The 14,614-nt window shown below is 37.5% G+C and overlaps 1 protein-coding gene across 1 annotated transcript in view; it reads right to left on the bottom strand.

The window, feature by feature from the left end:
* LOC123505482 (sorting nexin-5-like) overlaps window positions 1–14,614 on the bottom strand; it is a 55,591-nt gene that overhangs the window by 39,933 nt on the left and 1,044 nt on the right. Inside the window, exons 2-8 of the mRNA XM_045256831.1 lie at window positions 10,069–10,225; window positions 8,604–8,730; window positions 6,608–6,707; window positions 5,735–5,828; window positions 4,291–4,459; window positions 3,129–3,256; window positions 1,467–1,643 (exon numbers count right to left, since the gene is read on the bottom strand). Of these exons, the coding sequence (XP_045112766.1) occupies window positions 1,467–1,643; window positions 3,129–3,256; window positions 4,291–4,459; window positions 5,735–5,828; window positions 6,608–6,707; window positions 8,604–8,730; window positions 10,069–10,218 (945 nt within the window). The 5' untranslated portion in view covers window positions 10,219–10,225. The remainder of the gene's footprint in view (window positions 1–1,466; window positions 1,644–3,128; window positions 3,257–4,290; window positions 4,460–5,734; window positions 5,829–6,607; window positions 6,708–8,603; window positions 8,731–10,068; window positions 10,226–14,614) is intronic.

The following is a 14,614-nucleotide window of genomic DNA, read 5'->3' as shown; positions in this document are numbered from 1 at the left end:
CAAATCTCAAGGCAGAAATGTTTCCCAGTACTGAAGATGTTAAAATAGTGGAGACAGTAGCCATTAATCTTCTGACCTCCATAGATCCTTCCTAATGTCAAAGGTCTTATACACAAATCTCAAGGTAAAAATGTGTCCCAGCACTTAAGGGATTAAAATAGTGAAGACTGTGGCCATTAATTTTCTGACCTCCACAGACTCTTCATAATGTCAATAAAATGGTCATATCATACACAAATCTCAAGGTAGAAATGCATGTCTCTTTTCCTTTCCTTTTCTCCAAGTAACTTCTTTTTCTCCTTTTTCTACTTCTCTTCCTTCTTCTGCCTTTGAGATTCGCTTTTCTTCTGTTATTTGTCTTTGTCTTCCTCTCCTCCTCCTTTCCTTTCCTCAGCTTCAATACCCTATTGTAAACTTCCTTTTTTTCTTTCTATCTATCATCTATATATTCTTTTTCTTCTCTCACCCTTCCCCAAATATGCCTCCATATCAAGTATACTCATCACCATTCTCCCATTTCTTATTCCCTTTCTTTCTATATGTTCTTTCTTGTTTTGTTTTTTTGCACATTTTTTTCTTCTTTAGTAATTTAAATTCATACTTCTTCCCAAATCTGCTTCCTTCTTTCTCCCTCTTGCCTTCCTTCTTTCCTAACACAGCATTCATTCTCTCTTTCCTTCTCTCTTTCCTAACACAGCATTCATTCCCCCTTTCCTTCTTTTCTTTCCTAACACAGCATTCATTCCCTCTATCCTTCTCTTTTCCTAACACAGCATTCATTCCCTCTTTCCTAACACAGTATTGAATCTCTCTTCCCTTCTCTCTTGTCTTCCTTTCTTTCCTAACACACCATTATTTCTCTCTCCTTCTAACTGCACATCTATCTCTAACCTTCACTCCTGCTCACTGTTCATTCTGTCTACTTTCCTTCCACTGTTATCAAACGCATGCTGGTCAAATCTCATCACCAGATCCTCCCTCACTTTCTTTCCCTTCTATATTTTTCTCCTTTGCTTCTTAGTTTTATTTTTGTTCAGTAAATCAACAACAGCTACTCAAGTTTTCTTCACAATTCCTTACAGGTTTGTAATGCGATACACAAGAATAGCCAAATCTCATCTTTTCTACATTCCACAAGTAAAATCAAATGACCTTTGTATATAGTAATCTTTTCTTTAAGTAAACTGGCCCATAGCAACATAAAAAAGAAAAAGAAAAAAAGAAAAAGGTCCACTTAGTTGCCAGTTCCCTTGCAGGTACAAGAGAGAGAGTTAGCTAAAGTGAAGGGATAAATGTCTTGATACCTCCCTCTTAAATAGCCCAAACACACCAGTGCTCTGCTGCATGACAGGACACACTGGTACCCTGCTGCATGACAGGACACAAGTGGGAGAGTTTCGTCTCAACAAAGCCACAGCATTCTGGGGCTCATGCAACATTACAATAACACACTCCTGGGTACTCACCGCCTCCTTGCGGTTGGGCTTGGCCTTGTCCAGCGCACGGTTGCATGACTGATAATCCACCATAAGGCAAGTACGGTCCAGCAGCATGTTGTTCTCAGCCTGCAGGTACCGACTCCACAGGCCAACCGTCGACCCAAGCTCCATGTCCTCCTGGTTCCCCTTCGCCTCCGTCTCATTCTGGAGAGAGAAACAGAGACAAAGATGAGAGAGAGAGAGAGAGAGAGAGAGAGAGAGAGAGAGAGAGAGAGAGAGAGAGAGAGAGAGAGAGAGAGAGAGAGAGAGAGAGAGAGAGAGAGAGAGAGAGAGAGATAATATATGAACTCATTACACATACAGCACATTGCAGTACAACATCAAACATGTAAACAGTGATTGATGTTTAACACAAAATTGATAAACCATTTAAAAACTTCAAGAATGATGAAGAAAAGAGGAAGAGAGGCCAAACACAGCAGGGATTGAGTGACATACTTACTACATGGAATATTACCTACAGGTATAATTTCCCATTAGTATATATTTGTCTTTTTTTCACATGTTGACTTGCAATAACTGAGTTATTGTCACATTGTACAAACTTAGAACTACATAGAACAACTCATTCTGTGAAGACAGGATCACATTTGTCCAGTGTTGCCCACCTCAGCTGCTTGCTCCTTGTTACACTCAACATCACAACACACTAAACACAGCAGGTAAACTCTCTACTTTTCAACACCTTAAAAGCCTAATTCCTCCATCTATCAACTAAACACAACCTTCCACATACCTGTTCTCTCCTCTTCAATGACACACAGCTGCCTTCTCTCTCCACCAAACATCCTCACAAAGTAATTATCTTTATCAATAATCTACACTGTAAACTTCACATCTCATCCTTCACTAAAACAGCTTCTGTGACATTAGGCATTCTGAACAGCTTTGTCACTGCCCTCCCCTGTCCCTACCTGCTGCTGACTTACACAAGGGCTTTATTCACCCTTGAAAGGAATGTTCTTTACACAGAAGAGAGTTTGACATACAGCTCTCTTAAACAGGTTGGAACCAGAGGCATCTCATCTCACCTTTCAATTTTCTCTTCTCCTTATTCTGTCCACCTCTCTAATCCAATCAATATTCACACTCTTTCATTGCTTTTACAGATAAACTCTGTAACTCCCTACTTACTTTTGTATTCCCTCCTGCCTAAGACTTGAATTCCTTAAAGAGGAAGCTTTCAAGACACTGGGAATTAAAATAATGCTTGGTATATAAGCAATTACTTTTCTAGAAGCAATACATAATAAGTTTAAATGGACAGGTAACAGAAGAGATAAGAGAGGTTGAAATTACCTATCCATGTCTTTAGAGAGAGAGAGAGAGAGAGAGAGAGAGAGAGAGAGAGAGAGAGAGAGAGAGAGAGAGAGAGAGAGAGAGAGAGAGAGAGAGAGAGAGAGAGAGAGAGAGAGAGAGAGAGAGAGAGAGAGAGAGAGAGAGAGAGAGAGAGAGAGAGAGAGAGAGAGAGAGAGAGAGAGAGAGAGAGAGAGATTGGCCCAAGTGTAATTTCTGTGGCAAAGGAAAAGGGAGAATTGATTGCCCTTGAAGTGATCAACTCTTCAAACATTCTACAATAGACACAGAAGTGAGAAGGGAAGGAGAGAGGCAGTGGAGTTGTTAACGCACCTTGAGCTTGTCCATGCAGTCCAGGAAGATGGCGTTGATATTGTTGTACTGCCTGTTGTACACCTGGTCATTGGGACAGGTGCTCACCTTCAGGGCTGTCACCATCTGCTCCAGCTGGTGGCTTATTCCTGAGTAAAGAAAATGCAGATTGCCAGAAATTGCAGAGATCAAGACAAAGTGTGTGAATGGATCAACAGATGGAAAATGAAAGTGCAAAAAAGCTAACAGATGTACTAATAAATATAGGATGGGGAATTAAACACTAACTTAAGGCAACAGGAAAAAAACATTTGGGAGTCATATTTTCAGAGGAACTATATTTCCAGAAAAATAAATGAATAAGATAACAGGCAAAAGTCTCAATCTACTATGGAATACAAGAGTTACCTTTGCTTGTCTATATGGAAAAAATTACGAGAAAAATAATTACTACAATGGCAGACCCAAGATTAGACTAGAATACACAGCAGTAATACTTGCATGGTCACAACATTAAAAAAAAAAAAAAAAAGGCACATAAGAAAGTTGGAAGGTGTAGAGAGAGTAGCCAACAAGATGATATCAGAACTGCAAGAGCTGCCATGTTAAGAGGGACTCGTGAGAATGCAATTCCCAAGCTTAGAAGGGAGACAAGGGAGGGGATATGATTGCACTTTACTGATTACAAAGTGGAATGGAAAAACTAGATAGGGGAGATCTACTTGTCTTAAAGGAGAGAGAAACAAGAAGACATGGAGGAAAGCTAAAAACAACCACCAACGGAAGGGACATAGGAAGCTTGGCCTCCTTTATAGAAGCATTGAGGTATAGACTGACTGGAGGTAGAGGTATGTATGCCAGAAATATTCATGACTTTAATCCCTTCAGTACCATGACACGTCTTCATATTTATTCAGGTTACTATAAGATGATTTTATACAGCTTTGGAATCTCATGTGGGGGATTAAAATATTGAAGATTTAAGACCATTAACCTTTTGACCTCCATAGAAGAACCTTGCAACTGCATATAAAATTTTCTAATCACACCTAAAACTCATGGTAAAAATGCATCCCAGTATTGAAGGGATTAAGGAAAAGTTGGATAAAAATAGTTATGGAGACAGGACAGTACAAAGTTAGCTCCTCTCCCATGTCACAAGCACATAACTACACACACTTACTGAGTTGAGCACAGGTAATCTTGTTGAAGGCCTCACTGGTGTGTGCAATGGCTGGCTGGTACTTGGTCACCCAGTCACGCTCCTTTTGAAAGAATTCCTCACTGTCCGGGTAAGATGACTTCCTGGCGTCCAGTGTGTCCGATAACTTACTCATCAGACCTTTTTTAACCTGGACAGGTGGCCACAAAATTCCTGGTGTTAGTTTCCAACATAATGAAAAAAGAATTGTTATTGACTTAGAAGTCTTTTCTGAGAGAGAGAGAGAGAGAGAGAGAGAGAGAGAGAGAGAGAGAGAGAGAGAGAGAGAGAGAGAGAGAGAGAGAGAGAGAGAGAGAGAGAGTCTTTATAATTTACATTTTCAGTGCATTATGCTACTATAAGAGGCATAATAAAACATATAAGAAATGTCCTGTTGTGCTCAAAAGTACTGCATATTATTGTCTAAAGTCTAGTGTTTTCCTATCTGTAATGAACAAATTTGCTTATTGGCATTAATAAGGACCAGATGAAAGAGAAAATATGAGCTTGAAGGCTGGCATGAATGGAAGACCTCCCAGTGCACACTCTGGACTCTCCATGAATATGGCAACTTCAAGAGGTTAAGACTTGTACATACTGTGTTTGTGAATGAAGGAATGATAAAAGAATGTAATAAGCTTGTGTACTGTAAGATCCACACTGAAATCTGCAACAGGTCACAAATCCACATCTAAAAACATGTTACTAAACTTGAAACTTACTAAAAACAACAAAAGTGAATAGCATGTCTTGGAGATTTAATATGTAAAGATGAGGAGGATGAAAAAGAATGGAGTATGATTATAGTGTATAAGAAAGTCATGATACATAAACAATACAGTGTACAGAAGACAACAAAGGTGGAAGATGTGATGGGGATGAATGGGAATGCAGTTCTGTAAATAGTACAGCAACAAATCAGTGGAAGAAAGTGGTGCGTGTGCAAACAAAAACTTGAAAAGGTGGAACATTACGAGCTCAAGTTAAGTCTGTCAAAATGCAATGAGTTAACAACATGTGCACACCCACACACACACACACACTGTGTAATGTAGTGGTTAGCACACTCAGCTCACAGCCAAGAAGGCCCTGATTGGAGTCCAAGGTGTGACAAGGCAAATGGGCACGGTTCTTAATGTGTAGCGTCTGTTCACCAAGCAGCAAGTAGGACGGGATGTACCTCGAGGGGTTGTGGTCTCACTGTCCCAGTGTGTGGAGTGTGGTGTGGTCTCAGTCCTAGTGCATGAGCTCTGAGCTCGCTTCGTAGGGTAAAGGCTGGCTTGGTGACCAGCAGATGACTGGTGAATTACACACACACACACACACACACACACACACACACACACACACACACACTGAGCTCGTTCCGTAATGGGGAAGACTGGCTAGGTGACCAGCAAGCGACCGAGGTGAATTACATACAAACCTTGGTCCTAGGTGGAGGAGTCTTCTCATTCAAGAAGTCATGTAGCTTCTCATTTTTGCCTAATACAGGATGTGACAGTAGTAGTTCAAGGTACCTGCCAACCAACAAATCACCATAACCCACATTAATAACATCATTTAAGTGACATACATGACATACATGTAAATATATATATATATATATATATATATATATATATATATATATATATATATATATATATATATATATATATATATATATATATATATATATATATATATATATATATATATATATATATATATAGTATATGGAAAGTAGTACCTCTGATCTCTGAGATGAATATAGTCTATAAAACCAGTTTATTTATTTACATTCCCTTTTGTTATGCTTTATTATGTTTTTATACCAAATTTGTTATTATCAACACATTTTCCTTACCTTGAATCATTAATGAAAAAAATTATGGTGTTCTTTTGTGAGGCTGGAACAGATTATTGGCATTGCAATTGACTTCAATGTGAAAAACTGGTTTGAGATATGAGATATGTCATGAAAAAAATCAAACTCCTAGCTTAAGGTACCAATATATATATATATATATATATATATATATATATATATATATATATATATATATATATATATATATATATATATATATATATATATATATATATATATATATATATATATATATATATATATATATATATATATATATATATATATATATATAAAGGTCCAGTAAAATGATAATGGTAAGCTTAGCTTGTATAAAGACTGCACAGTCACATCAGTCATTATGAAGTATGTAGTATATAAGTATGGTGTTACTTGAAAAACAATAATGGTTGTGTCACACATAAAGGAACCATTCTTCCCTCTTACTTTTGTAACTGCTGGCAGTCTTTGTGGAACTCATCAGCAATGAGAGTCTTGGATCCTTTCCCCATTAATCTCTTGGACTGTATTTCTGCATTGTATGGATCTGAAAAACACCAACACATTAACACACATAACTTGCTCTATTTGACGCTACATAACACCTTTTCTTCATGAAATATGGACCAAATATGAAGAAATATGAGCAAATGTGAGGCATCTCATAGATTTAACTTTCATATTTCCTTCACCTGTACACTTAAAGATTTACGCCATCGCACTACAGGCAAGAATGCTGCATAGTACGTGTCACATCATTTGACCACAATATGGTGTAAGCAAATGCAGAAAGTGAAAACATGGCCATATTTTGAAGAGTCACCAAGTGTGTTGTTGACATCTGAGCAGCTATAGGCTACATTCCTTGTCTTGCCTCCCTCACAGGGATTTCTCAACTTATGTGTGTTTAGAATATGTGATTTTGGAACAGCACGAGTCAAAAAATCTAGTAACTTTTTAATATGACACAGATTATTTAGAATAACAAATTGTCGAGAAAATCAAGTTGTGTGGCCGGTTTAGTTCCATGGTGTGGACACCAGCCTGGGACCGTATTCTACAAACTGCCGTCATAACTAGTGACGCAGTCATAGCGAGACAAAATGACATATGTTAGACACAAGTCCATTTACAACAGGCTCTAACCTTGTGACATGGTGATAAGTGGTGAGACAGGGCAAACCTGTTATACCATCACCAATTACTGTCTTAACTCTCGTCAACACTGAGGGAGCATGGCTGTATATACCATAACACAATCCCCAACAGTTTTTATCATTAATTTAATGATAAATATCACTGGTATTGATAATTAAATAATGTCCTTCTTTGATGCAATAATGTATTATTATCAGTAACTGCCAGGAGCAATATGGTCAGTTTTCCCTAAACCCAAACAAACCTTGCCCCGCGTGGCCTGCAGGTGTTGGGCTGTCAAGCATAATCTGTTTACTATGTTTCTTTTGCTTGGATACACTGTCTAACTATTCCCAAAAGTAGTAATATCATGTTAAAATAATTTTGATCAAAGAAAATTATGTCAAGAACTGATTTCTTTCTATATATCTCAAGCTGACAAATTTTGAGTCTTAAGAGGGTCAGTGGGGTGACAGTCAGGAATCCTGTGAAAGCTGACAATAACACTACAGAATACGCCAAGAGCAAGTGTCACCAGGTGTTCTTCACGTGTACCACCAACACAATGTATCCATCCCTTCAACTTAATGTCAGCTGAATGCAATCCTCCATACTTGGTATGTACTGCACAGTCTGCTCCACTAATCACTTTCACTTTATGCCATTTTTACATTCCACAATCCCTTTAGGAATGTATCCCTCGTATAATTTGAGAAATCCTTGTATACCTCTTTCACTACTGCAATCATGTACAATATATTTACTACTCCAATTGATTGCTCTTTTATTCAGATGTACTGCTGACTTGTTATAAACATTGCATACTTGAAAAAAAAATAATTAAACAAAAAGATTGCTAAATATATTTTGGTGATAAGGTGCATCTTATATGCCACAACATATGGTAAATATATACTTGCATAAACAAAAATAACAACACACATGTGAACAAAATGTTGACAAGTGATGGTGGAGGCTGAATCAATGTGTGAAAGTGGACTGTGGCCAACACATGTTCCCTTAGCCTGGGAGAGCACTGGAAGGGACAACACTTCACAAACAAGTCAGGTTGTGATGAGTTTCTGAAGAATGTAATCCAATTGCAATACATTAAGTTTTACACACTGGGAAAATAAGCCTCCTAAAAGCACACATCAGTAAATTAGTGTAAAAATGTACCTTTATTAAAATGTGTGTACCCAGTGATGTCAGAATACTAAATCCTATGTACCAATCACAATAACTTGCTATAAGAATACACAACCTACTGTTTGTAAAGAAAAGGAGCTGCCACCTGAACACTGACCAATGGCTGAGCGTTGAGGAATGGGAGGGATGATGAGGCCCCGGGATGCCTGGCCGGTGCTCACACAGTGGTCCAGGTACTCAAAGTCCTCAAATTCCCGCTCCAGCACATGAGACATAAGGCCATCCTGTGGGACACAACAATGCTCATCTCCACACACCAACCTACCATTTTACTGAACATGGATAACATAAAGCTTGTTAATAATTCATCATGCTCATAAGTTTGGTGAACTTCCAACATGGTATGACAATGAACTTTTGTCTCAAAATAACACAGGTGGACGATCCAATTCAGAAGTCTGATTATCTGATTACTCAAACTTGCATTTCTTAATCAGATAATTGAATCGGACTAACTCCACCAAATGAATCGGATAATTGCAATGAGACTGCCGAAACTTGAAGTGATTTGCGATCAATCCAGGCTGACGTAATCTTTGTTTTTTCGCAAAGACAGTTTCATAATAAATTTTTCTATATTTTTCTCAAGTAAATATTTTTTCATTTTATTAAATTTTATTTACACTTTCATATTTTCTCTATAATACAATGCATAAAATATCATGATTAATTATTGATTAAAATAAAATGTTTATTTTTTCTTAAAAGCTTGGCTTCTCTTGGTATTATTTAGAAATGGCACACTGTATTCATGAAAAAAAAAAGTTCTTTTTAAAAACATTGAATTGGTTTTAACAATACTGAATCACTTTTTAAAACTTAATTGAATTGGATAATTAGATAACTGCTAATCAGACTTAGAATTTTGGCATCCAAATCAGATAACCAAATTGGACTTGAGAAGCTGGCAAATCAGTAATTGTTAATCCGACTTTAATTTTCTTTAATGGGGCCCACTTCTGCAAAATAGGAAATGGCATTAAACAACATTCAGGATTGTGATATTCATTATCATCTTGGAAGTTCCCCAAAGTTTGAGCACATTTTTCTCTGACTACTGCACACAGTAATAAGAGTCTGTGTATAGTGGAACATAAAAACACAACATGAAAATATAGTGAAGAAGCTGACCAATGGCTTAAAAACACTTCATCAACTTGCATCCCATTACCATTACCATTAAATATATATATATATATATATATATATATATATATATATATATATATATATATATATATATATATATATATATATATATATATATATATATATATATATATATACACTATATGGATATTAGTGTAGTTATGTTTAAGTTGTATGTTTTGCAGTGAGTGTTGGTTTGTGGACTCATGTCTGATACAACGCTCACATTTTCAGTGTAAGCACTGTAGCTAAACCTTCATTAGTCCAAAGAGTTTTTCTTTTCCCTCACTAGAAGTGCATGAATTATACTGGAGAAATCCTGAGATCAAAGGTCACTCCATCATAACTATCAGCTTCCTCAACAATAACATGAAGGACTTTTCCTTGTAACCATTGCCTGCCTGAAGTCATACCTGTAAAACTTGTAACGTGAACTTCACTGAGTCTCCGTCCTTGTTCACATTGTCACTAAACTGGACTTTGAACTTTGGGATGAAGGGCTCCTCAGGCTCAGGGGAGGAGGCCCCTGAGGAAGCCCCAGACACCGACCCTTCTTCCAGCATCCTTAGTCTGCAACAACAACAGAGTCAACCCCCTTGTTACCAGCACACTAATAAAACAGTTTAATAATTAGCTACACAAATATTCAATTTTTATTTTTGTTAATTATTGAGTGATGATGCATGCCTGGTGTACACGTCAGAACATGGTGCTTTGTCTGGGCCATGGTGTGGGACTGCCTGCCTGCTGTGTGCTATGTAGAAACACAGATGATATACACCTTGTCAAAAAGAACACACACAAAAGACAAAAGGAAGATAGTACGACAGAAAGAAGAAAGGAAGTAGAAAATGATGGCCACAAAAAGAAAAGGAGGTTATTCATTGGTAAATGCTGAATCTTCAATATGAATCTATCTAAATGACCAGAACATGCTTGGGATGTCTCAGAAAGACATCCAGGAGATGCAGAGCAAGGCAAACCAGGTGAGGCTAGTGTCACTTCAGAGGTGGTGATTCATGGACTACTTGTACACCACTCCTAACAAATACTACACTAATCTTTTCTTTCTTTCTTTCTTTCTTTTTTTTTTAGTTAAACAAACAAACAAAAAAAAAAAATAGCAGGCTCTAGCAGTGGTGCCTAATATCCTCCTACAGGCATCTACTATCATCATCATTAATATATCAGTTTTCTCTGTGCCAAGTTAGTAAAGGCACATGCTGAAAATTGATGAATGCAGAAAAGCAACTATGGTTAACCTGGAGTCCAATATGAGACAAAAACAAAAATCCATAATTTGATGGAATAGTTCATTAAGACAAGAACAACATTAACCAAGACAAAGTACACATTGTGTGCAAAATTCAAGTAATACACACACAGTTCAGACAAAGTTATGTTGGGTAACTCCACGTGTTGCTCATAACAAACTTGTTGTTTTTGTAATTTTTATGTTCATTGTTTTCTTTTTACTTCAAGCATCAAAACAAAACCACAACAAGCTTCCTATGATAAGCAAGTTATACAGTAAATAGAGATACAGTCAACATTCATCAATGTTCATTCAATAAATGTGATCTCCCTAGGAACAGTCACACACCACCTCAGGGGGGCGGTGGCCTAGTGGTAAGTGTGGGGATCGGGCAGACATCCACACAGAGATTCGAATCTGAACACATGCAGCTTTGATACTTTGCCATTTGTCGAGTGGTTTAAAGTTACATACCTGTCACCTTGATACCCAGGTTCTATGTGGTTACACCAAAGATGTGCTTGGGTGGTGATATGGGCCGTAATATGGTTACCACTATAAATAAAATTGCCTGTGCCACTAATGGGTGTAAGCTGAACAGTGCTTTCCATACTCTTCAGGTAAACCTACAGGTGTTATAGTCCACAGTATAAAAAAATAAAATTAAATAAAAAAACAATAAATAAAAAATAAAAGCAGAACGAAGTCTGTCTATCAACGGCTGTGTGCAACAGACCTCTGACAAATTAATGACTCATAGCAAGGTGAAGCAGGGAGTTGACTAGCACAGTGGTGCTAATACTTCTGATTGGTGTTCCCCACTGGGTAGATAGCCATACCCATTCACTGTCATCAACACATTTTACTACTGGTATTAACATCACATACACTCAAGCCTTGATTCAACAGATTGAAAGTGGTGGTCATTGCTTGAAAAAGTCTGCTGCTTGAAAATACTTACATACGATAAATACTAAAATATATGCAATAAAATATTTGTTTAGTAACATAATCAAGTACTGCACATAAGTAATGTGATGTAATGAGTCAAACAATTGAAATAATGGTTATATTCACATGTTTATATTTTCTTGTTTGGAAGGCAAGTTAGCACAAAATAAGCACCAGAATCAAAGCAGCAACACACAAATGTGTGTTCCTCAAGACAAGCGGCAAGTGCAGACTGAAGTGAGATCAGTGTTAGCATGGTGACTGCACCATGTCAACATATATTAAGTTAGCCTTTATACCTAATTCCCTCCAAGTTCAGAACTTTTTTTTTTTCTTTATGAATGTATGAAATATGTAATAGTACATATAAATGATATTTCAAAACTTATTTTAGCAGGATTTTATACATCTATTGTTATTTTAAGGTTTTAGCATTTCTAAAGTCAGTGACACACTGGACAAATCTACCTGCTTGCTGGGTAGATTTGTCTGTTAAATACAAAATCCATTAAATCTGGTTCTGTTAAATTGAGGGCTAAGTCTGCTTTAATTCATGTAATATCTATACATGCTTCTTTTATTTCTTTCCTGGGGCATAATCAGCTTAGTGATGGGAAAATCAATACACAACATCTATATATGTACTGTAATTATAAGTGGGAATAGCTCTGTGGCCATATCCTCCTGAATTAGCCAAAGCTACACTGCTTACCACAAGTCATTGTCTTAACCACACCAAATTAAACTAAACCAAACATTTAATCCAATCAAAGAATTGGACTTCCCAAAATCTAACCAACTACAGTAGATCAATCTTTTGCCATGCTACAGTCTTGCCTATAGAAAAATTAAGGGCTTTCTAGAATTAATTCTAACAAAATACACTGGAACCTCAGTTCATGAACATTCCTGTTAACAAACAAATATGTACAGTAATTTATTAGTCTGGCGAAACTACTGTCAAATGCGAATTTCGCCAAGCACAAGTTCTTTATACTATATAAATTGCCTAAAAAATGCCTCAATCAGTCTTTGGTCATTGCCAAAGTCCCTCTTTTGACCCCTAAAATATCATCTTTCGAGCTGAAATAAAATCTTTTGCCTTTACATATTAAAACACATGTACAAAACAGACCAATAAACAATAAATAAAGCTAATAAGACATGATATCAAGGCTGTAACTCCAGTTTTTCCACCCATTTCCCTCGCCCATCTTCGTCCTTGCAGCCACCACCCTGTTGCGCTTGTAGAGACCATGTTGGCGGTAAATCGCCAGAATTCGTTCCCACGTTAGCAGAACAGAGGGTAGCACAAACAAAATGGCTGAAGGGGACTCTCACATTGCATTTTGATATGTTTAGAGAGAGGTCTGATGTCACCGGGGAGCCACGTGGTTCACCATGTGGCTGCCAGGGGACCGCCAAGTTTGAATTCAAATCGCCAAGCGTGCACTCAGTGGTCTGTGGCCACCCTACTGCCAAAAGTTAATTTCGCCAAGCTGAGATTCGCCAAGTGCTCTCATTATTTTTTAAATAATGAGAGGACTGGTTAACTAATGTATTAAGGGGGTATCATACTGGCCTATGGTACACAGAACGAGGAACATCCACTCTAGATAGCTGGAACTTTTCTGAAATTAGCGGAGCAAAGTTGGGATGGCTTCATATCCATTCTGGTTCTCCGTATGCTATCCCAATGAAAAAATAAACATAAGATATGAAATAAATCCCTATCATTCAAACTAAAAAAAACGTTCCTAGATTTTTCATATTGGAATATCAAATAATATTTCATCAATCTAGAAAGATGAAATATATGTTGCTACTTCATGTCGATAGTTTGGGCTCACGGCACCAATACCCGACTCCAAAAGTTGCCGTCGCACATCTCTCAGTTCTTCCTTAGTTTCCTGTTCTTTTTCTTCAATAAATGGAAGTGCAAGTGCAATTCCAGCATGAAGCACTGGTTGAGATATAAGTGGCATGGTTTTGTACTGGTTTGTTTTCATTAGGCTTAGTCTTGGTTGCTGGGTCGTTTGCCTACCATAGCAAGAACGCAGGCAGCTTGTGTGTGATAAGGTTCCTGGTTTCGCACCAAGAACCATAGCCCGTGTTCCGTGTATCATAGGCTAGTGTGATACCCCTTTAGAGAAGTGGACAGAATAGGGGTGAGAAAGAAAAGAAAATTTTGTGCAGCAACACTCCAGGAAGAGGGGAGGCATGCAGTTAGCAAGACTAGAAGAGTAGTTGGCATGAAAAAATCAGTAAATGAAACAGGCTGAAGACAGTCAGAGAAGAGAAGTTGATAAGACAAAAAGCTTTTAATTCCACCCTGTTTAGAAGACCTGTATGAGTTGAACCCACCATAAACGTGAAGCATATTCCATACATGAACAAATAAGGCCCCTGTACAGAGTTAGCAGTTGAGGGGGAGTTGAGAAAAACTGGAGATGACTCAGAACACCTAACTTAATAGAAGCTGTTTTATCTAAAAATGAGATGTAAATTTTCCAGCTAAGATTATAAGTAAAGGACAGACCGAGAATGTTAAGTATAAAATGATAGAAGCCATAGAAGGATAGTGTGGATATAAAAGATTTGTGCCAGACTCTACCAAAAGCTAATGATATGTTTATGGCAGCAGGAAAAGTTTCACCAGAATCTCTAGAAGAGGATGACCAAGACTCAGTAAGGATAGCCAGAGGATCACCAGCAGAGCAACCTTGACAGAAGCTATACTGATGATCAGATAG

This window comes from Portunus trituberculatus, chromosome 18 (assembly GCF_017591435.1).
Source record: "Portunus trituberculatus isolate SZX2019 chromosome 18, ASM1759143v1, whole genome shotgun sequence".
NCBI lineage: Eukaryota > Metazoa > Arthropoda > Malacostraca > Decapoda > Portunidae > Portunus > Portunus trituberculatus.
Note: the sequence above shows the minus strand (reverse complement) of the source record. Positions and strands in the feature narration are given on the sequence as shown.